Source organism: Camelus bactrianus, chromosome 15, assembly GCF_048773025.1.
Source record: "Camelus bactrianus isolate YW-2024 breed Bactrian camel chromosome 15, ASM4877302v1, whole genome shotgun sequence".
In the NCBI taxonomy this organism is placed as follows: domain Eukaryota; kingdom Metazoa; phylum Chordata; class Mammalia; order Artiodactyla; family Camelidae; genus Camelus; species Camelus bactrianus.
In genome coordinates, this window is record NC_133553.1 from 43,159,087 (window position 1) to 43,182,079 (window position 22,993).

General features: G+C 33.8%; 1 protein-coding gene across 3 annotated transcripts in view; it reads left to right on the forward strand.

Annotated features, from left to right (window-relative positions):
- EML4 (EMAP like 4) overlaps window positions 1-22,993 on the forward strand; it is a 125,358-nt gene that overhangs the window by 46,520 nt on the left and 55,845 nt on the right. For all 3 annotated transcript variants that reach the window (XM_010967700.3, XM_045504853.2, XM_010967704.3), the window contains exons 2-4: window positions 7,903-8,085; window positions 19,260-19,389; window positions 22,183-22,356. In XM_010967700.3, coding sequence (XP_010966002.1) covers window positions 7,903-8,085; window positions 19,260-19,389; window positions 22,183-22,356 — 487 coding nt within the window. The remainder of the gene's footprint in view (window positions 1-7,902; window positions 8,086-19,259; window positions 19,390-22,182; window positions 22,357-22,993) is intronic.

Sequence of the window (22,993 nt, forward strand, 5' to 3'; positions counted from 1 at the left end):
GAAGTTCTTCCCTGGGACTAGCCTTCATGCCCAGAGTACTGTAGCAAAAATGGTTTTTTGTTTTATTTAACAGAATTTATCTTGTAATTTATGCTAGTAGGTGAATTCTTAGTAAGAATATCTCACAAGGGAAAAAAACTTAAGTTTTTAAAAGTAGAAAATAGGTCACCATTATTCATGTTATTCAGTTGAATAGAACAGAAATTAGTCTTACTTTCATTTAATCATATTGCTAGCTGGAGGTAATTAATATTGTCATTTACTCAAGAAATAAAATACCCAAGCTTTAACAGTTAAAATGCCTTATTTCATTAAAACTTTCTTGAGAGAAAAATTTGATTTTTGGAAGTAGAATATTAAGATAAATAAGGAGCATTAATTCTTGCATAAGTATATCTTCATATGAGCTATTGTGTTTTTATGAATATATTTTATTTCCATAAGTACATTTTAGCCGTTGTAAAATTCATAGTGCATAACTTTTTGATATAATACTTAAATAGTTATTTCTTTATGCGACAAAATTTGAAAACAACCAATTCCATCTTAGAACAAAACAGAAAACCATTTAAGTTGCTAAATGCCTTCTAATGGGAGTTTATTAATGTGACAAATCATTTGTGACTTTGGTTTTTGAAGAAGTAATGTTTAAAGACTCAATTTTCCTTTGGATGTATTGTATTGATTTTTGTGTCTCTTATTAGCCTGAGAATATCATGAGACATACAGTTTTACAGAAACATTTTCAATTCACTGTGTAAAAATCTACAAATTAACCGAACTTGTATTGAAAATTTGGGTGCATTACTAAGTAGATTTACATCATAGCCAAAATTAGCTTTGCTTTTCTTCTTCTGAGAAAATAGTTTAAATTTTGTTCACAAAGAATTTTTCTTGCAGAAAATTCATCTAGAATAAAAGAGTGAGTATAAGGAAGCAAAATCCACTGAAATCCCACTTCGCAGAGACATGTCTCCAGTCTCTATGCACATCCGTATGTGTATATATGCCTATGGATATACAGTTCTACAGTTTAAATACTGTCTGCAATTTTTTTCTCTCTATAGTATGTTGTTACTCCTACTAAACTTACTTGTTTATGATTTTAAATATATGCTATACTCCTTAAGAGCTACATAGTGTACAATAGTACAACTGTTTATTTAGTCAGTTCTCTGTTGATAGTCTTTTAGGCTAATGCTTTCACCTTTTTTTTTTTTAACTATATAAACAATGCATGGTGTTGTTACTGGAGTCTCATTAGTTCTTTTAATCTGTCACTATCATTCTGTTCACTGAGACCTGCCCAGTGTATTAACGTAAGTGTGTTAGGAAGGGAAGATCACAGACTCTTAATTTTTTTAGAAATAGTTGTTCTTTGGATGCTGTTATGTCTAATAAACATTTTTGAAATGGACTATTTTTTTAAAGGCTCATAAGTAACAACTAACATTAGGGTTATATCATTTGCATCAAAACTACCATAAAAACCATCTGGTTTAGTTGTTTTTTATAAAGAAAAAACTCAAGAGTGCTTTGGAAGTACAACTCCATTTTTATCTGTTTCGGAATTTAATTTGTAAAGAATACTCTCATTGTTCTCAAAAAAAAAGTGAGTAAATCAGTTATGTAGTCTAGTCATTGTCATTCCCCATCCTCTGAGAAAAATTACTAACTAACCTCCACCTCAAAAAAGTGTAATTCAATAAATGTTTTAATTATTTATATGACATAGATATTCTATTATCTATACGTGTTTCATGACAGACCTGTGTATCTAATAGCTGTATCTATTACGTGATCTGCAGAGCCTTAAATATTTACTATCTGGCTCTCATAGAAAAAGATTGCCAACCCTGCTGTAAGTCAGGGTATATACACCTAGAAGTGGGACTGCTGGGTCATAGGATGTGGGCATCTTCAGTTTTACCAGACAGTGACAAATTCTGTTTGTTTTTACCTCAAAGTCATTGCAAGGCAGTTAACTGTCTACCAATAATGTACGAGAATTTGTGTGGCTCTGTATCCTTGGGAATATTGGGATATTGTCACACTTTAAATATTTTTGCCAGCTCGGTGAGCATAGAATAGTATTTCATGTGGTTTTAATTTTCCTTTTCAAGATTATTAATGAGGTGCTTGAGCCTCATTGCATATGTTCATTGGCCATTTATGTTTCCTTTTCAGTGAGGTGTTGAGTCAAGGCTTTTGCTAATTTTTTCCTATAGGGTTGTTTGTCTGTCTTATCGATTTGTAGGAATTCTTTATTCAGGATCCTAACCCTTTATTGGTTACAACTATCTTTTCCTAGTTTGTAATTGCTTTTTCTCTTTATTGTGTCTTTTAGTGAACAGAAGTTCTGAATTCTAACATAGTTGAGTATCAGTTTTTACATTTAAGGATAGTACTTTTTGTATCTTGTTTAGGAACCTCCTCTCTAATTGCAGGATATGAAGATATTCTCCATTATTTTTCTAAAGATTTTGTAATTTTGCCTGTAATTCTTTAATCTACTTGGATTTGATTTTTCTGTGGGGTAGAGATAGGGACTTCAATATACTGAATTTTAATGAATTTGTAAATTTTAATTTAACTTTAGAAGTTCAACCATTATTTCTTCACATACTTTTTTCAGCTAAAGTCTTTTGTTCTCTTCCTCTGAGACTCTAGTGACACAGATACTAGGCCTGAGGCAGTATGTATTTTTTCTCTATGTTTAAGTTGTACACATCATATACATAATGTGTGTATGATATATGTATTTAGTTTTTTGAATAGAAGAGATCCTAATTTTAGAGATTATTTTCTCTTATAAAAGATTCAAAAAGCTTGGTTATCCCATATCCTGTAATGTAGGAAATTGGATTGGAAAGGAGTGTTCCAGACTAGCATAGTTAATCCTAACTGCAAAGAAAGAGGCAGAAAAGGTATGAAGAAAGATTAAGTTTGAAAATGTAATACTTTAAATTATTTAATTATAAATATAATGGCCTCCAGGACATCATTTTATCACAAGTAGTTAATATTCTCAGTGAAGACTGAGTCCTCTAGAAGTGGATGCATTATAATTCTGTGCCTTTATGAGGAAGACAAGAAAGTAAGTGTTCCATTTTAGAAAGATTTACATGAAATCATTGACATTCAAAAGGTGCTAGCACGTATAGGCATGCCTCATTCTGATATGATATTGGATTGCCAACTTTGAGATATTTAGAGTAGAATAAAATATATTTCTCTCTTCAGAGGTAACATTTCTTGACAATTCAGAAGACAAATTAACTATGATTCACTACGGTAAAAGCATAATGAGTGGCTGCCATTATAGTTTTAAAACTATAATATTGGATATTCTAGTTTACTGGTTACATGTAAATTTGCTTGTACTTCTAATAAAGGAGACTTTCTTATGCCAATAAATAGATTAGACTGATGAAAAAAGAGGTTTCTGGACCTTATTTTTCTTTTCTTTTCTATTCTGTTCTTTTCTTTTCTTCCTTCCTTCCTCCCTTCCTTTCTTTTCTTTCATTTCTTTCTTTTCCTCCCTTAGTAAGTTTAAGAACCCTTCGAAATTTACTTGTTCATATTTTAACCCTCAGGGCTAGGAAGTATTTTGAGAAGGGGCAAAGAAATAAGACACTACAACAGTATAAGGAAAAGGAATTAATATCCTTGGACTAAGAAAGGGGAGTGGGAAAAGCCCCTAGAAAATAGATATGTTCTATTTACTGAACAGATACATTCCTAAAAAGTTTATTGTGAATGCAAGTGTGGTACACTCACCATTGGGAGAGAAAAAAATGAGAGCGAAGTTTTGAAAATGAAAAGAGCAAGCCTGACTGATTCTGTGGAGTCATCTGAGGAAGGAGCTCTGACCCCAACTTGCTGTGTGCGCACAAGTAACTCATCTAATTTCTCAGAGTCTTAGTTTACTTATCTATGAAATGGCAGGAGGGGTTGTTGATCTTTAAGATAGTCTCTGTTCTGGCTTTTGTAATCAGTGAATGTAAATTTAAGTTAATTGCCTTAGGCTCTGATAAATTCCTTTGTAAAATTGGAATACTGTGCCTGGAGAAAGTTGCTTTAAGAAATCAAGCTTCAGAAGCACTGTATTTTAGCTTAAATATAACTTTAAAATAACATATGAAAAGTAACATGATACGTTTTTATTGTGAAATTCAAATAATGCAGAAATACACTAAAAAGCAACAATTTCCCTTTACCCTTATCCTTCTAATCTCACTCTCCGTGTCAGAAGTAACCCAATTACCAGTTTGATTGTGTATGCTTCTAGACTTTTTCTATGTGTACATTATATACAAATATAAATACGAAGTTTTTGTTTATATTTTAGAAGTATGTTTTGGTGTGTGTGTTTTAATAAATTACTCAGTACGTGTTCTGCAATTTGCCTGTTCCACTTAAGTTGTCTTGTAGATCTTTCCAATTTCTAGTTTATATACCTGTCTCATTGTTTTTTGTTGTTGCTTGGTATTCTGTGGTGTAAATATATCATAGCTTATTAACCCCACCCAGGGACTTGAGGTCATTTTCAATTTTGTGGCAATAGTAAACACTATACAGAATAGTAACTTACTGACCTTCACTATATGGCAGTGCTGTGCATTATTGCATCTAATAATCTCAAACCTGAGATAAGTACTAATTAGCATGAAGAAATTACATGAGGAAACCAGTCACAGAGCTGGTAAGTAGCAAACAGATTTATTTAGGCAGTGTAACAATGTGGAGCTGATGCACAGCCTACCACAGCTTTTATTGGATTCCCAGAAAGATTGATGTCCCTGAAGAGATGAAGGGACTAGATATTAGGAAGATGTTACAAAATTTCATAGCTGTAAGGAACTGTGGAGATCAACTACCGTGAGGCTTTGCATCTCTGGTGCTGCTGCTGCCTTAGTTTGTGTGACCCTGTACTTGGTCATCCACACTGGGAAACTTGAATGAGAGAAGGAGCATTATGATATGATTTTTACTGAGATAGCAGACATGTTTGTCCTGGACAGATTGAGACACACAAACACCTTACCCTTGACCTAGGCCACCATCACCTCTCACACAGGTTACTGCATTAGTCTTTGCCTCATCTCCTTGCACTTTCTTTTACCTTGTTCGAGTCCATTCTAACACAGCAGCCAAAGTAACCTTTTAAAAACAGAAATCTGATTCTTATCACTTAACAATTTATACCCCATCTGGCTTTATAAAAGAACATATTTATTCAGTCCTCCTGTGGTTATTGTTAAGATGCAGTGTGAAATAGAGTAAAGGGCATGTAAACTGTGAGTCAGGAGTCCTCTGTTTGCGTCTCAGATATCAAGACTAGTTTGGTGACCTTGGGCAAGCTATTTAACTTCTCGAGCTATTTCCCCAAATATAAAATATAGATAGAGCAAGGAGGGGGGTGAGGTAATAAGTATGAAAGGTACTATATAAATGCAGGACATTGTTAATAGTTAACTTCTTGCTTGTTAGGCCCTTTGAAAAATTGTCTTTGTGTCTTATCACAGTATCTGGCAGGTCGTGGTAGGATTTTTACAAGCTAAACCACCCTTCATGTGACTATCCAAGTTTCACAAAATAAAAACCTTAGTCATTTAAAAAAAAAATCAAAGTCTATAAAAGTTAAGTGACTTATGAAAAGCAAAAGAATATGTTGGTACTAAAACCCAAGAATATCCCTTTGGCATTACAGGCTGATAGTCTTTCCACTAGGCTCTGCTGCCTGCCCCTCACCCCCAAATTAAGAAGATTATATGTTTATAAAAATCACATAAATATTTTACCTGTGACTATAATTAAGGTATATAACTCATCTTTCATAAATTAAGAACAGTTTAGAAAGGCATATCCATGTAATTTAATGACTTAATCAGGAGCTTTAGCTTACAAGTGATGGCTTGTAAAAAGGGAGTTTTTTAAGATTACATAATGACCTAAGAGGAATATTAGAATAGCTCTCAGAACTAAAGGCTCAGGACCTCAGAGAATAGAACTGGAACTCAGGGCAGTCAAGACTTTATCACTGACAACCTTAGGTCTGTATGTCCTTATAACTGACAAGCCATGAAGGATGGGCTATACCTCTGGGAAATTTGGGAGGACTGCATTTGGCCTACTCATATCTCACAACCACTTCTGTGGTAGTATTAGATTGAACCATATGAAATGACCAAAAGTCAGTCATATCTTTACCAACTAAAAAGGCCATTTCACATGCTTCAACCTATTAATAACAGTGCAGAGTGGTAGAGAGGAGAATGAGGCATCATAGATTGACAGCCCTAATAGGACCTCAAAAACTGGTGGAGTTCCACAAAAGAGCTGCTGTTCTTCCTACTAGAAAAAGGAAAATAGGAAAGCATTCTGGGCAGACAAAAATATAGTAACCATAGTGTAACACACAGAGTGTGGATCAGCTAGCATTCAGCTAAACTGCTGTGGAAATGAGAAAGACCTCAAATAGAAATTTCTGAAGTGAGAAGCTGAAGTGTTTTACCAGTCCTCTTCTTAAGTATCTCAGATTTTGACAAATCTGCCTTTTATGTAATAAATGTGCCCAGAGCTTTCAAATTATACCTTTTGTACTTTTCTGTTGTATGTTAAATATTTATTGGATGTTAAACATGTGCAGGGTGCCTTCCTCATAACAGTCATATTTAAAGATGAAGAAATTGAGGTTCAAAGAGGTAAAATAAGTTGCCTAAGGTTGCATAACTAATTAATATGGAACTAGAATTTGAAGTCTAAATTGAAGTTAAAACCTAGCTTTTCATTCCATCCTAGTACTTCTCAAAGATTGACATTGAAATATCTCTAAAGGCAGAATAGAGTACATATTCATGCCTGAAATGTCTGTAGGCATGTAAGATCTTACATACGAATATGTTTACTACTCCATAATAAATAGTGATAGCTTTGATAAATAGTAATAGTAATAATAAATGCTGGTAGATTTTTAAATGCTGAGGGGTTTGTGTTTTTTAAACTCAAACTTTCAGTTAAATTGTCTGCTTAAGATGTCTGGCACATTATCTCAGTATGAGAAAAACAGCATAATGCCTTATTGAGTGAATGACTGACCCAGTTTATATCATTCAAGTCAAATCATTCTTATATAAGAATCTAAATTCCCCCCTGAATTTACATGCTTACAGTGAGTGAATTAGCCAGTAGCAATTGGAAGAAGTTTGTAATTGCTGTGTTAGGAAAACTATTTTTTGTTGTTGTTGTTCTTGTTACATACCTAAGGCAAATATTAGCTATGTGCTTTATAGAAACAAAGCCCTTCTTTTTGATAAGAGAGGTGGGACACTGAGGGGAGAGAAGGAGCAGTGAAAAGTCTTTTGCTAATTATATAGTGGTTATTTTGTGGAGGATTTGGAATATAATTTATTAAAGATGGAAGTAAAGAATGCTTTCTGGTCATTGATGCTGTAGGTAAAGGGTTCACAGTCTGACACATAGAGAAAAACTGAAGTGATTTGTACTCCTTTATTTTCATAAGCAAATATTATAATGATATTATAAGTAAGAAGGATGCTTTGAATAGTTTGCTCTCTTGCAAGTTTCCAGTAGTCTTCAAAGTGATACGTTTAGGGAACATTTTGGTGAAAAAACAATTAAAGTAATGGTATAATATATGGGAAATTTGACCACAGGAAAATTTTCATAATTTTAATTACATGTCAGATATTTTAACTTATACTATTTTAAATTAGTTCCGATACCTAGGAAAGTCTTTACAGAAGTCAATCTGTGTAAAAATGATTTTTTTTTTCAATTTTTCTCATCTTTTAAAAGACTTCTCTGGTACAGTTTTATGTTAGATTTTCTCGTAAGCAGTTTACTTTTTAAATAGTTCATATTTTCTTTATTTTATAGATGATAGTATTTCTGCTGCAAGTACTTCTGATGTTCAAGATCGCCTCTCAGCTCTTGAGTTACGAGTTCAACAACAAGAAGATGAAATCACTGTGCTGAAGGCAGCTTTGGCTGATGTTTTGAGGCGTCTTGCAATCTCTGAAGATCATGTAGCCTCAGTGAAAAAATCAGTCCCTAGTAAAGGTAATGTATTGTAAAGGAGGAAGAGTTTTGTTTTTTGCAGCATTTTCTTTGAAATAATATATTAAACTTGTGTATTTTGTCAGTGACATTAAGATTGGGAACATAAAATTATAGTTTCTCTTTTGGATTACTTGTGATTGTAGTTTGTTTTCCATTTCCTTTTTCTTTATTCTCAAGAAATTCTGAAAGTTTATTATTTATTATTTTAAATTGGGAATTTTTATGTAACGCCATTGATTGTACTTACAGGCTTTTATGTCATAGTATTTGTGTGAATTTAGTAGCTTGCAACTAGATAACAGTTTACCAAGGGCAGAAACTTGAATCATCTTTTTGTGTCTCCCGTTGATTTAGCATTGTATTTTGAACATAGCAGGTAAACACTTACACTTTCTGAATGAATCCTCTTATCATTACAGATATGATTTGAACCATTATAGTTCATATAGCTTCATTCTACGCCTTCTGTGGTCTTAGTCAGCAGAATCCTGTAGAAATTAAACTCTGAAACTTATTACCAGCACCAGTTAAATGGAAATTTTAACTTCCAGACTTTGGGTATTTTCATAGATTGAAATAAATGGTTAACAGGACCCTGTTACTCTTGAGTTTGGAGCAGATGTAGTTTGGCCTTTCTCTTCCTCCAACCACCTAGAAGGAATTTAAAATTCTTTCACATTAATCAAATAATTGAATGTATCATTTCATATATCTTACTGATTTCTTGGTAGAATAAAAGGGCACAGGCATGATTATCCCCATTTGGAAATGGGACAAGGAGAAGATTCACTGGCTTACCTCCCTACTGTTACATGTCGATGCAAATGATTAACTTAGGGAGGAGTCTTACGTTAACTCCTAGGTTTTAGCTAAAGATCGGATAGTTAACCAGGGTATGAGGAACAGATTTGAAACAAAGATTATGTATTCAGTTTCTGAATATTGAGTTTAAGGCATATATATATATATATATATATATGGTGTATAGATAGATACATATTGATAGCTGAATTATAGGTCTAGTCTTCATGTTAGTCTTGACTAGCAATAAAATTTGGGAATGTTCAGCTTATGGATAGTTGAAGCCATAGAAAGAGGATGTAAAATGAGAAGGCGGCTCAGGATAGTTCTGTTGGGAGCTCCAGTATTTCAGCAAAGCAAAGAAAGTGATTCATGTTGCCAGCTGCTACAGAGAGGTCAAGTAAAACAAAGACTGAGAGGTGACCATTGGATTTGACATTTATGAGAATATTAGAAAGCTCTCCAAAAGCAATTTTAGTGTAGTGATAGGATTACAAATCTAATTGCAGTATTTTGAGACGCAGCAGTGGAGACTTGTGGAATCAAGAGCAGCAACTATAGCCACTCTTTTTAAAAAATTTACCTGAGAGGAGAAGAGAGTAGTAGCTAGAAGAGGGTACTAAATTGAAGGCCGGTTTTAATTTTTATTTTTGAAGATGCTGTAGACTTGAGCACAAAAATATGTTGAAGACAAAAAGGCAACAGAGAGGAAGATGATATTGGTGGGGGAAAGGTAGTGGTAACTGACGCAAGTTTTCTGACACTTTGAGGAAGGGTCTTAGTAAAAAAAAAAATTACTGTTAGTCTTAGGTGGAAAGAAGACTACTTCTGAGATAGAATGGAAAGAGACAAAACAAAGTGGAGGTTGATACTCACAGTTGTCAGGGCTGAAAGTGTCACTCCTTATCACTTTCTCCTCAGGAGATAATGATGCCCTTTAAAAAAGTAAGACAGTTCCTAGGTGATAAAAAAAAAAAAAAGGAGTAAATGTTTGGAGTGGTTAGAGAGTAGAGAATGGAAGATCACACACGTGAAAGAAATGCTCAGTGACCCTGACGATATTGAAGTGGGAAATTTTGAGGGAGAGGGGTTGATCCTGCCTGGTTTTGTGAATCCCATTCTTAAACCTCCCACCATCAAACAGTCTGGACCTTTGTGTTAATAGTGCAGGATTGATCTTTTCCGTTAGTGGTTAGTAAGATAAGTGTATCAATAGCATGGGATAGGACCTAAGAGTTTGGCAAAAGACTTCGTTGAAACCACTTGGGTTAATAATGTTATAATGTGAGTTTTTAATTTTTTTGAGAACCAACTTTGAGGACTGCCCAGATCAAGCCAGGAAAGAATTTATTTTGTTACAAATGGATTTTTATAAGAGAATTCTAGAGTTATTAGAATAGAAGATGGGCAGATCAGTTAATGTATATGGGCTTTTCAGGGAAGGTAAAACTGCATAGAGAGAGGACAAGTTTTCTATAATTGACATATATACCCTCAGCTTCTGACTCTGTGTAAGTATTTTAAATCCTGTAAGAGAAAGTGACTTGCTATTTGGTGTCATTTTAAAAAGTTTATTTTAAATAATTTATGTTAGCCTAAATATTTTTAGATTTGTATTATGCTAAAACAATAGTACATTGTAATCTTGTGTTGAGAAAAAATTAAACAATGGTTTTCATTATTTCAGTAAGGTATTTCAGTAAAGAAATAGACTTTTCTTTAAATTCAGCATATAGACGATATTTTGTATGATACCTCAGTTACTTAGCACCTGCCCTGCCTGTTTTGGTGCCATGAAATACAAATAGCTATGGTTCCTATCCCCCAGGAACATACTTTTTGTAGGTTGTCCTTTTCTAGTTGTCATTCATAATTCCTGTGTCTCTAAAATAAGTTTCGAAACAGTTTTGTTACAGGCTCTTTAGTGGAGATTTATCTAGTTCTGGAGCCACCTGCAGCTGCTACATCAGAACTTTTTCTTTCCACATAGTACTACCAACTCTTAAATCTTATTAATAATGTTATTAATTAGATACTGAGTTCCTTTCCATTAATCCTACTTCATAAATTTACTTTGACTGCTATTCTTATAGTATTGTAATGTGATTACATGTTAGAATGGGGTACACCAGTGATTATTCTTTAAAGTTACTGTATTACTTTAGACATAGGCTTTGAATTGCTGGCTGTAAAATGGATTGATGAGGGGAGGATTGGTTATATAATAATTTAGGGAGATAATATTTAAGAGATGAGCAGAGGGGGAGGATATAGCTCAGTGGTAGAGTACATGTCTAGCATGCACAGGGTCCTGGATTCAATCCCCCAGTACCTCCATTAAAAATAAATTTAGCAAAAAGAAAGAGAGAGAGAGATGAGCATAATTCATTAAGAATTACTCTATTAACTGTTAGTGAAAAAATTTGACCAATTATGTTTTCTAGTATTGATCTAGAGAGCTGCATAACTCAAGTTTTATTAATTTTATTTTTGGCAATTCTAAGCAGCTTTATCTTGGAATTTATATATAGTATACTATAGAAAGTAATTGGAAGAGAAATACTAATATTAAGTGATTCTTCACTATTGTCATTTGTATATAACCTTAAAAAGATCAACTGTCAATTTTGAAATTAAATAGGATTAATGTATTAATGGTGTAAATATTTTGGAATAAACATTTTAAGCAAAGTATTTTCTAACCAATGAAATTATTTTATAGGGATTTTGTGTTTTTTCCTTCAATTAAAAAGTGAAGAACCTGAAATTAATGTAATGTTATATGTCAGTTACACCTCAGTTTTTTAAAAAAGGTCGAGTCATTTCTGATACTGTGGGAACATTTTATATGTGAATTTTTCTTAGTCCCCTGTGAAATCAGAATTTGTAGTATTCACTTTCGCATAAATTGCTGACAGGACAATAATCACTTCCATCTTCTTAAGGTATTTACAATTTCTAGAGGATTTTTCTTTAGAGGTGAGACTAAACTACTTTGGATAAATAGGTAGAACCCTTCTATTGAAGCTATAGTTAAAGGTATAGGTCAACTTCCTTGTTGAGTGAATACAACTATTATATAGTTTTGCTAGAAGGTGGTGATATGGAAACATGACTTGGCTTCAGGTGTGGCTAAAACTAAATGTGTCTGCTAATGGTTTAATGATGTTCTATATCACTTCATAGTAGTATTGCCATTCAGTAGATGCCAAAATCAGAAACACACCTAACTAGTCATTTCAGTATTTTTAATTCTCTTCTTTTAGTTTATCCTTGCCAGTGTGCCAGTAGTATTAAAAGCTAAGCCCCATTTTTTTTTCTTGAATATATTATGCCAGATAGTTAACTGAGGTAGAAAGTTTTCCCAATAGTTTTTAAGGTGGCCAGTCATTTAAATTTCTCATATACCTTCTCTTCTGTTGGAGAATTCTTTCCTTTTGACGGCATATGTTCATAATATATGCACCAGTTGCAGCTGAATCCCTGCCAAAAGAAAAAAAAATTACCTGTACTCTGGAGCAAAAGGGAAGGCCTAGGGAACACTTTGGCAGTTTTAACTGCCAGAAAGACAAATTATGTCACAGCTGGTGCCTGGGAAACCCATTAAGACCTCTTGGGGTGACCAAATGAATGTAATTTGAGAATACAGCCCAGTGGCAATATGTGAAGACAGTCTGTTAGTACACAATGGTATAAAAGCAAAGGAGTCAGATTATCTGAAGGTGGGAAATAGTCATTTTAAACCAGGAAACTGCTGGTAAACCAAGAGTATCAAACATTGTAACTGCCACTTGAGAAATGAGAGAACCCAGAGACAAACTTGAAATTTAGAGGATGTCAGTTCTCCAAAAGAAACATTCCTAATTATGTAGAATCTGAGATAGTGTACAGGCACGGATCTGTATCATTTGGCTCTTACTCCAAATAACATTTGTGAGAAGACAAGGATTGTCATGGTTTTGCTGTAAATGTTGTTTATAAGTAAATTACATTAATCATGTTAGAAGGTGTGAACTTCCTTGGTGGAGTCCTTGGGCTAAAATGATTCATAATTGTGGTAGGGGATGGGAGAGTGTCCTATTATTTTAACTACAGATCAAAGACTTCTAAGCTGCTCTTTTTATATGAAAGTGTATGAGTGGATATTGCCTCAGATCAGGCAGCAATTACCATTTACAGAGCTCCATTTCTCTATGGAAATCAAATGGTCTTTGGTCATTTCTACTCAAAATATACTTAAAAAAAAATCAGTGGCCAAGAGTTAAGAGGACAGAAGTACACCTTCCTGTGAGACAAGAGGAAAGGAGAAATGTACAGATAAAATTCCAAATGGAAAAGATAAAATTTGATGATGTTATGTATAGTCCTCAATCTTCTCAAAGAATGAACCACAGTAATTGACAGATTGAAAAAGGTGGCAGGGAGCTTGAAAATGTGAGGAGAGTGGAAGAGGTATGCAGCTAGGGCTGTGGGCATATGATAAGGAATCTGAGATAAATAAAAGATTTTGAGTATTAACTAAAGTTCTTCCTTTATGGACCATCTTTATCCTTCTCTTGGTCAGAAATCTTCCCATCCTATAAGACCTCAAATTAATTCCTGAAAATGATCTGTTTTTTGTCTCTTCTTGGAGTTGTTTTACAATTTTATTATATGTCTCTTTTAGTATATTTATTGCTCTTGCTGGGTTATAAACCTTTTGAAGGCAGGGACAGTTTTTTACTAACATATTGGGATGACTCAATAAATAATTTGTTAAATGTGGCAAGAAGGTAGTTACAGAAACAGGAAGTTATTTTAAAAGTTGCTTTTTGGACAAAGGGATTGGGATAGATTCAGGAATAAGAGGATATTACAGATGAGGGTAACGAGATGGATTTCAGATTTTGAGATGTTGGATGTACAACAGTTCCTAGTAGTAACTTTACTGTGTGAGTGTAAACTACAATGAAATTCATTAGTATTTAGGAACTGTCAGGCGAAGGTATCAGAAAGGTCATCTGCTTGAGTCTATCATCAAGGAATATAAACCATAATGATTAGTATTCTCATGTCATGATAAAGTAAGATAAAGTATAAAAATTATCATTGGCATTTCAATCCTGGTATTATGATGGTTTCCACTGTGATTAAATCTAAATTAGTACCTTCCTGGTTTATAGACTTCTAGCCTAAATCTCTTCTATTTCAGCTGAGTTGCTGCTCAGAAATAGAACTTTTTTTGTACCTTTGGTTACTAGAGGTCACTATTGCTTCCAGTCTTGCAGGCTAATTTTGAGAGGGCTCAGACTTTGTAAGGCCTAAGCCCTGGGGGAGGGGTATGTATATATGCAAACATACATACGTGTGTGTGTGTGTGTGTGTGTGTGTGGGTGTGTGTGTGTGTGGAGAAAGAGAGTGCTAATGATACATTCTAGATATAAATTTGTGTAACTGCAATAATCATTTTTGTGCTCCTTTCTTCCACTTAGGTTCCTAATATTCTAAATTTCAAGAATATACTTTAGACTTTTCAACTGAAAAACAAACAGTTCCTTTTTGTTTGTCTGCTTTACTTAACTCATTGCTTCTACTTTGGGAGGTCAGTCACTCTTTTATTCAAATACTAAGGGTTCCCAGTACTGAGAGTTACCTCAAATTAAATGGTAGGATTGAAAGTGACCATGAAAATCTTCTTTTGGTCTTTTCTTGCTCTTTATATAAGGATCTAGGGACTGTCATAATTAGTACTATTCTCTGCTTAGAATTTCCTTTTCCCCTCCTCTATCTGATGATTTCCCACCTGCTATCCTGGCATAGCTCAAAGTGTCATTCCCCACAAGGCAGAATTATTTCCTTCCATTTACTTACCATTCCTTCTGCCTGGACTCAAATCCTGATTTCACTGCCTGCTACAATATAACCTTGAGCACATTAATAATCTCTCTAAGCTTTAGTTTTTTCGTCAGCAAAACTGGGATAATGGTAAATCCCTTTTAGGATTATAGTGAAGATTGGAGGACATAATAATTATAAAGTACTTAGGACAACAATGTTTAGCACTTAGCAAGTGCTTGGTAATTCATATTACTCCACACTACTTACTATATTGACAGTTGTCTCTTTCCTTCATCTTTTCAATGTACTAGGCACTGTTTTAGGTACTGGAGGTAAAAGAAATAAAAGACACTGACTTTGCCTCTGCAGGGCTTCAGGTAAAGTGAAAAGATAGATAACTCAATAATTACAACCATATGATAATTGGTATTAAAAAGGTAAATTTAGGGTGTAGTGGGTGCACTTAACTCAGACTGGAATTGAAGTTTCCTTGCAGGAGGTGACATCAGCATTCATCTATCTTCATGGTCTTAACATCCACTTATTGGTGCCAATCCCCAAATTGTTAATCTATATTCTAGACTTCAGCACATAAGAATTATCTGTCTTCTTACTAGATTGTTCTGCTTGTATGTCTTTCAGAATTCATTAATGCAAAATGTCCCCAAACTGAAATAATCATCTTTTAAGACCTAAATATTTCTTAAACCTGCTCCTCTTTTCATTTATGTGACTTAGCTCTTGTTTCAGGTCCCCATCATAACTCTGCTTAGACCACTGCCCTGAAACCTGCTCTTCACATAGCCACTAGAAGGTTTTCTCCAAATGCAAATGTGGTCCTGTTCCCTATAGATAAGATCTCCATGATCTAACTCTTGCGTACCTCTCCCATCTGGACTTTCCTCTACCATCTGAACTCTGCTCTTTCTTGTTCTGCATTCTCACCACAGAAAGATCTTTTTGTCTATCCCGTCCTCATGCCATACACACTTAAGCACACCACCTTGCTGTTACCTTTTTTTTTTTTTTCACACATACTAGAATAAGATCCCAGTATCTTATCACCTCCCTTTTACCTGGCTGTCTCTTACTCATCCTTTAAGACTTTGTTCTGTATTTTTTCTAGGAAGCCTTTCTTGAACTGTGTCTCTAATCATCCTTACAGAATTATGTGTCTTTGTACTTTTATTATACTCTGTTCATAATCACTGTTACTGTACTTAGCCACATGTTTTCATTTCTAGTGTGATTCTCTTGCAAGATTTTAATTCCTTGGTGCTAGTAGCTGCCTTGTACTCTCTTGTAAACACAGGCTAGGATCATAACAGACCCTGAGTAAATATTTGATGGGTAGGTGGATGATGAATATGTTAATTTAGGCAGGCAGAGGTTATTAGCATTTGCCAGAGAGAAGGATCATATAGGTGCAAGGCGCAGAGGAGTTAAAAATTACTTAGTTTAAGAGTTTATAATAAATTGAAGTGTGAGATGTGAGGTTGGGAGTGTCAAGAAATGAGCCTCAACTGGTAGATAGGGCCCATAGTGAAAGGTTTTCTTACGCCTTGCTAAGGAATTTAGTTTTTATCCTGAAGGCACTGTAGAGCCATTAAAGGATTTAAAATTGGAGAGTGACAGGTAGATTTACATTAACCCATTAATTCTAAGATGCCTGTGTTTCTTGCATTTTAACATCTCTGGAATTGCATTGCATTTTACAATTGATTGTGTCTTAACAGTTCTCATAGGCAACACTTCTTTCTAGTGCTGTTCAAGATAATGGTGTATATTACAATTGATGGCGTATTAAACTCAAAGACATACAGCATGTTTTAGAAAGGTATTCTGGCACAGTGTACAGAATGCTTTAAAAGCAAGGTAATACTGCAAGAAGAGAGAATAGAGATAAACTGAACATAATCCAGAAGAGGAATTTGAGGCAACAGTAATGAAGATGCATTCATTTAGTCATTTAGAAATTAAGTGCTTTCTATGTGCTAAGCATAGGGATACATACAAGAATCACAAAACAAGTAAGGTTTGCAGATACAGTTACAGATAATAGTAAGTGGTTTAAGTCAAAGTGGATCATAGACTTCAGTGTAAGGGCTTAAACCAGAAAACTTCTAAAAGAAAGTACAAATACAATAGAAGAAAATACAAAATACAAATGTCAAAGGACTTTAACTAGAATATATAAAATACACTTACAACTCAGTTATTAAGCAGACAGACTATTTTAAAAATAGGCAAAAGATTTGAATAGATACTTCACCAAAAAAGATATATATGGATGTCAAGTAAGTACATGAAAAGATATTTAACACATTTAGAATTAAGGTAATGCAAATTAAAACCACAAGGAGATACCACTATGTGCTCACCAGGATGGCTAAAATTTAAAAGTTTGGTCATTCCAAGTATTTGCAGGGATGTGGAGCCACGCAAACTCTGTATAAGTGTTAGGAATTTAAATGGTATAACCACTTTGGAAAACAACTTAGCAGTTTCTGAAAAAGTTAAGTATTTACCTACCACCCAATCTAGGTATTTACCTTTGAAAAATGAAAGCATATGTTCACTCAAAGACTTGTATACTTAGGTTCATCATAGTTTTATTTATAACAGAAAACTGGAAACAACCTAGATGTCAACAGGTAAATAAATAAATGAATTAAAACATTGTGGTATATCCATATAATGGAATAGTATTGGGTTACAAAAAAGAATAATCTGTTGATACACTTACCAACTCAGATGAATCTCAAAATAATTATGCTGAATTTTGAAAGGCAAGCAAAAAATAATTCCACTTTTATAAAATTCTAGAATGTGCAAACTAATCTATAGTGCTAGGAAGTAGATGAGTGATTGCCCGGAAAGTGAAAGAGGGAGAGATGGATTATGAGGGACACAAGGAAACTTTAGAGAATGATGGCCATATTTACTATCTTGATTGTGGTGATTGTTTCACACTAATTATATATGTGTCAAAACTTACATGTATGTCATGTAAGTTTGTCAGAATACACATGTATGTCATATATGTATGTCAGAAAAAGTAAATTGTACACTTTATGTGCAACTTACTGTGTGTTTTATCTCAGCAAAACTGGGGAAAAATTTTTTTAAAGAATTATAGAAGCAACAGAGGACTTAGATAACGTTGGTGATGTGTTGATTTCTTTTTTTGACATATTTTATAGTGGTAAAATATACATAATGTAAAATTTACTACTTTAACCATTTTTAGGTGTACAGTTCAGTGGCGTTAAATACATTCACATTGTTATGCAACCATCACTACCATCCGTTTCTAGAACTCTTTCGTATTCCCAAACTGAAACTCTATCCATTTGTTCCTCCCCTCTTCACCCAGCCACTAATTATGAGTATTTTACCACAATAAAAAGAAAAAGTTGTCAGTATAACAAGAAGTCACCTGTTTGGTAGAGTACTATTAGATCTGATGACCAGTGACATTAGCATAATGTGGGGGTTATTGTACTATATTATATGTGAAAAATTTTCTAGGAAGTTTGAAAAATAAATATAGTAGGTCTCTTCCTTCCTCTCTTCTGATTCGTTCTGTCTGAGGCAGGGTCTAGGAATCTCTGTATTAAGGAAACACTTTATGGCACAAGTGGCCCCAAGAGCTATTGCTGTCAAAAAAAATGTAGTGTTCTACCATCATGTTTGTAACATTCTAGGGTGCCAGCTATTTAGGCTCTATACATAAAAGTTTTTGCTTTCTGTGCTTTTATGAAGAGAACAAAAGAAACATGAGATTGGCCAAATATAAAAGTTAGATTTTCTTGTGTGTATGTGAGAAGACTTGAGTCCAAAAATTAAAAACTATTCTCTATTCCCAAATTTTTAAATAAACTTGCCCCTTAGTAGATATGGCTGTTTGATCTTGTGATCTGAGTCTTCCTGACCATACCAGCATACCTGTCACACATTTATTTCAGGCCTCCTACTGTATACATTAAGATAACAGAGGTTACTGTATATACTTATGCTTTATTTATAGGGAACAACATTCTAAGATTCAGCTTTTATGATTTCTAGAATTTTTAATTTCAACAGAACCTGAGCTATTTCTGAAAATTGACATGTGAGGATTTGTGGTTTTCTTGAAGCACAACTTTGAATCATGTACTTTAAAGCTACTGTATATGAAGAGCAAACCATTTAGCTAGAGAATGAGTCTAGCTGCAATTTAGCAACTTAGCATGGCTTTTCTATAGGTCTATTTTGATGAGATTAAATCTTCAGACAATAATATTGTATGCTGCATACAGGGGGAACAGTCTGCTTACTAGTTTTTTTTTGTGGGAGGGGAAGGTTATTAGGTTTATTCATTTATTTGTGTTTAGACAGAGTACTGGGGATTTAACCCAGGACCTCATGCATGCTAAGCATGTGCTCTACCACTTGAGCTATACCATCCCCCCTGCTTACTAGTTTTAAACACAAATAGACTTAAATTTTTAAGCTCCAATCTTTGAGAAATATTTGAAATATAATGTAAAAAGTTTTTTCTTAACCATCTCTAGGCCAGCCAGGCCTTCGAGAAGCTATTTCCATGTCCTGTATAACGAATGGGAGTGGTGCAAGCAGAAAACCAAGTCACACCAGCTCTGTCTCAATTGCAAGAAAAGAAACTCTTTCATCCGCTGCTAAAAGGTACCATTTATTAAAAAAGCTAACATTGCAGAATTTTTTTAATGTGATAATTCAGTCTACTTTTGAAAAGAATATGAAATAGAGCTGTATGGAATTCAAGTGAGCATGTCCTTTGAATTCTTTGCCTCTGAATGTAGAGATATCCAGCCTGTACTTGCCAAGTTTATATTCATCACACCTGTGGAGTTGTGTGAGGAAGCTTTTTGTTCTTACTAAAGAAAGCAGGCAGTTTTATTTCCTGGTTTTGTTTTGTTTCTTTTTAATTATGTCTTTTTAATCATTTGTTGATGATATAAGCATCACAATATTTAATGGAATTACATAAGTGAATTTTCCATAATAAGTGATACATTTGATAACAGCATTTTTAAAGGAGAAATAGAATCCTTGATATAAATCTATATTAGTGGGAGATTAAACACTATTATAACGTTTATTCTTTAACCATGACTATAAAATTGAGGCTTAATTTAAAATATTACAGTACTGTGCTATGTTGTGTGTCTGTAAGAGGATGGTGGGCAGGAGGGCAGTGGAAATACTGTAATATAAAACTTTCAGTGGATTACACATTTAAATTCTGTATGTTCTTTTCATCAATTAATTAATTTAATCTGTTTCAGTAAAATTGCATACAAGATTTTTCTGCCGTCATGTAATTCCTAGCAAACTGTTCCATATAGGGTTTGGAGAAACCATAAGAGATCAACTACATAATCTTACAACTGTTTTCTTCAAAGAACAAAGAAGACTTTAAGTACTAGAATAATATTTAAAATGTGCTGATAGAAAGTGGTTGCCTCAATAAACCAATGCCAGTGACTAAATTATTCATCAGTGTGTGTTTACAGATATTAACCAGACATTTGACTACAGGAATGGTGAAGAAATAACATGATCTTTAGGCCTTTTAAAAGTCCCTTCTAGAATTCAGTCATTGAAGTCATTGTCATTACAGAATCTAGACTGTCTCCTCTGAAGTATGTCAAAATGTATTACCTGTGCTCCAATTTCAGGAGAAAAAGACAAATTATGAGAAGACAAATGTGTAGTGGAAATTTTTAATACAGTTTTTAATAAACTTCCTTGTTGTGTCCAGTAATAATTTGCATTCAGCCCATTTTCTTATGTAGCTATAGTTATGTGCAGTGATCAGTATTATGTCCAGTAGTGATTAAGCAATCTAAAACCAGATGAGTTTGTTACTTTATGATACAGGGGCTTTGTAATTTGCTTTTGAATATCCCAAAAGAAAAATCTCTTTTAGATTCTTCTAGGCCCACTTAAGAATAGAGGCCTAATGATATGCATTTAGGATAGTTTGCAGCCTGACAAGAAAGAAAGAATTCCTAATTCAGTTTTAAATTTCAGTTAATCTGATATTTTTGAGGTAGAATTGTATTTCTCAGCAGATAAAAAAATTGAACGTGAACAAGACAATAAAGACCAGTCTGAAGTCAGATGGTATCAGAAATGAATCAGATTAAGAAATGTCACTGTCAAAATTATATTTTAACATTATTAACTATTGTAAATGATTAAATTGTATGTACTATGTATGTTTGTTTAAAATGTTCTTAAACATACCTTCTTTGTAGATTATGCACCTTAGAGTCAAATTACAAAATGTCCTTTGATTAAGAAGTGCAGGTAATTGATAGTTTTATACCTTTTTAGTCCTGGAATTATCGATTGCATCTGCTTTGTGCTATTGTCAAAAGTGTACAGTGTAAGGACTCTTATCCAGTGTGATCAGGAATGGCACATGCTTCATTAATCAGGAGCCAAAGTATGGAGTCATAAATTTATATATAAGTACCTTAAGTATTTTAACTTAAAATATACTCACATATATTCTAATTTGTGAATTTTTTAATGAAAGGCTGAGCCTCCCCCCCACCTTTATTTCTAAACATGCATCTCTGATTAGCTTCCTTGTTGACTGTTTTGCATAAAATACACCCATAAATCTTTTTTTTTGGTAATTTTTAGTTTCATTTTTTAAAACAGTAAGAAAATTAAAACTCTTGCAAAGCAATATGAATTAGAGCCCATCTCTTTTTCTATGATTTTTTCCTCAATGTTTTATAATTGTTTCACTTACACAAAATTTGACAGCAGTTTTTTAACTTAACAGCAGTTTTTTTAGTAACTCGTTTTCATGGAGTCTTTATAGAGCATTTAACTTAGTTTACATGGAAATTACAGTTCTCTTTCCTATGTATATCTTACTAGTTTTCTTTGTATTTTATTAATTTACATAATTAAAATAACAAGTACAACTAACAAACAGTTCGGGGTGGGGGGAACACAGTTGACTCTTGGTAAGTTTAAAACTGAACTGATGGGAACAGAAGTACACTGAAGAAACAGGAATTAGAGAATAACCTACGAAGCATGAGCATTTAGTGTGCCTTGGGCGTCAGTGTGCTTTACGGAGGTGATGGAAAGTGTCACTCATGCTCTGATTTGGAAACACTGAAGTCAGTTAAGAAAGCTTCTGTTGTCTCCCAAAATCTGCCAAGATGACAAAATGCATTAGAGGTCATTTTGCTCTAAAGGGGCGATCTTCATAGGATATATTGCCTTAGAAATATAGTAAATTTACTGAAGATTTTAATAGCTTCCAGAATTTTTAAAGAAATATTTTCGTTATTGAATGAAAGCATTATAAATTGTATTAGCTGTATGGCTTAGGATTTTGATTTATAGTAACTTTTCCCATCGTTTGATATATATATATTTTTTATTTGTTTAAATATGTGTTGTTCCATGTTATACTTTATTTTACAGTGGTACAGAAAAAAAGAAAGAAAAACCACAAGGACAGAGAGAAAAAAAAGAGGAATCTCACTCTAATGATCAAAGTCCACAAATTCGAGCATCACCTTCTCCCCAGCCCTCTTCACAGCCTCTCCAAATACACAGACAAACTCAAGAAAGCAAGAATTCTACTCCCACCAAAAGGTTTTAACTGACCCCGAGTACAGAGCTAGGGAATGGTTGTAATGATACCTGAATTCTGTGACTTGAGAAAAAGTTAACTATCCATGGATTTCAAGAGAAAAAGCCTGGTGGTTCCCCTCCCCTTTCTCTGTTGCTGTAATTTGTATTTTACCAAATTGGAGAAGGAAAATTTGTCAAAATTTCTCAGTTAAAAATGGATAGAAAAATAAAGTTATAAGCAGTCTGATGAAAGGAAGGCAAAAGTAACCTATTCAAAATAATATTTTATAGTAATAGTATATTTTAACATGTACATATAACTATGCATAAATTTATAGCCATGGATAGAAAACTGCCATATGTAATTATCCTCACCATATTTTGGCATCATTACAACCTTCAGTTTTGCAAGGGCCCTTCTCAACACATGGCTCTTCATTGTGACTGCATCTCAGTTTCAGTTTTGGGTTTTGGGAGGATAAGTTCTTGCTTGAGTAGAGAATTGAATCCACTTCACCTAATCTTTTCTATGCTACAGGCTTGCTTGAGGGCTTCTCTCTGTGTCTATAATAATTAATATTTTAAAGTTATGAGAGGGGGAGAAGGGAGAAACATTCTAACAATGTGTGTGAGCCTAAATTGGGGATCTAAACCTGCA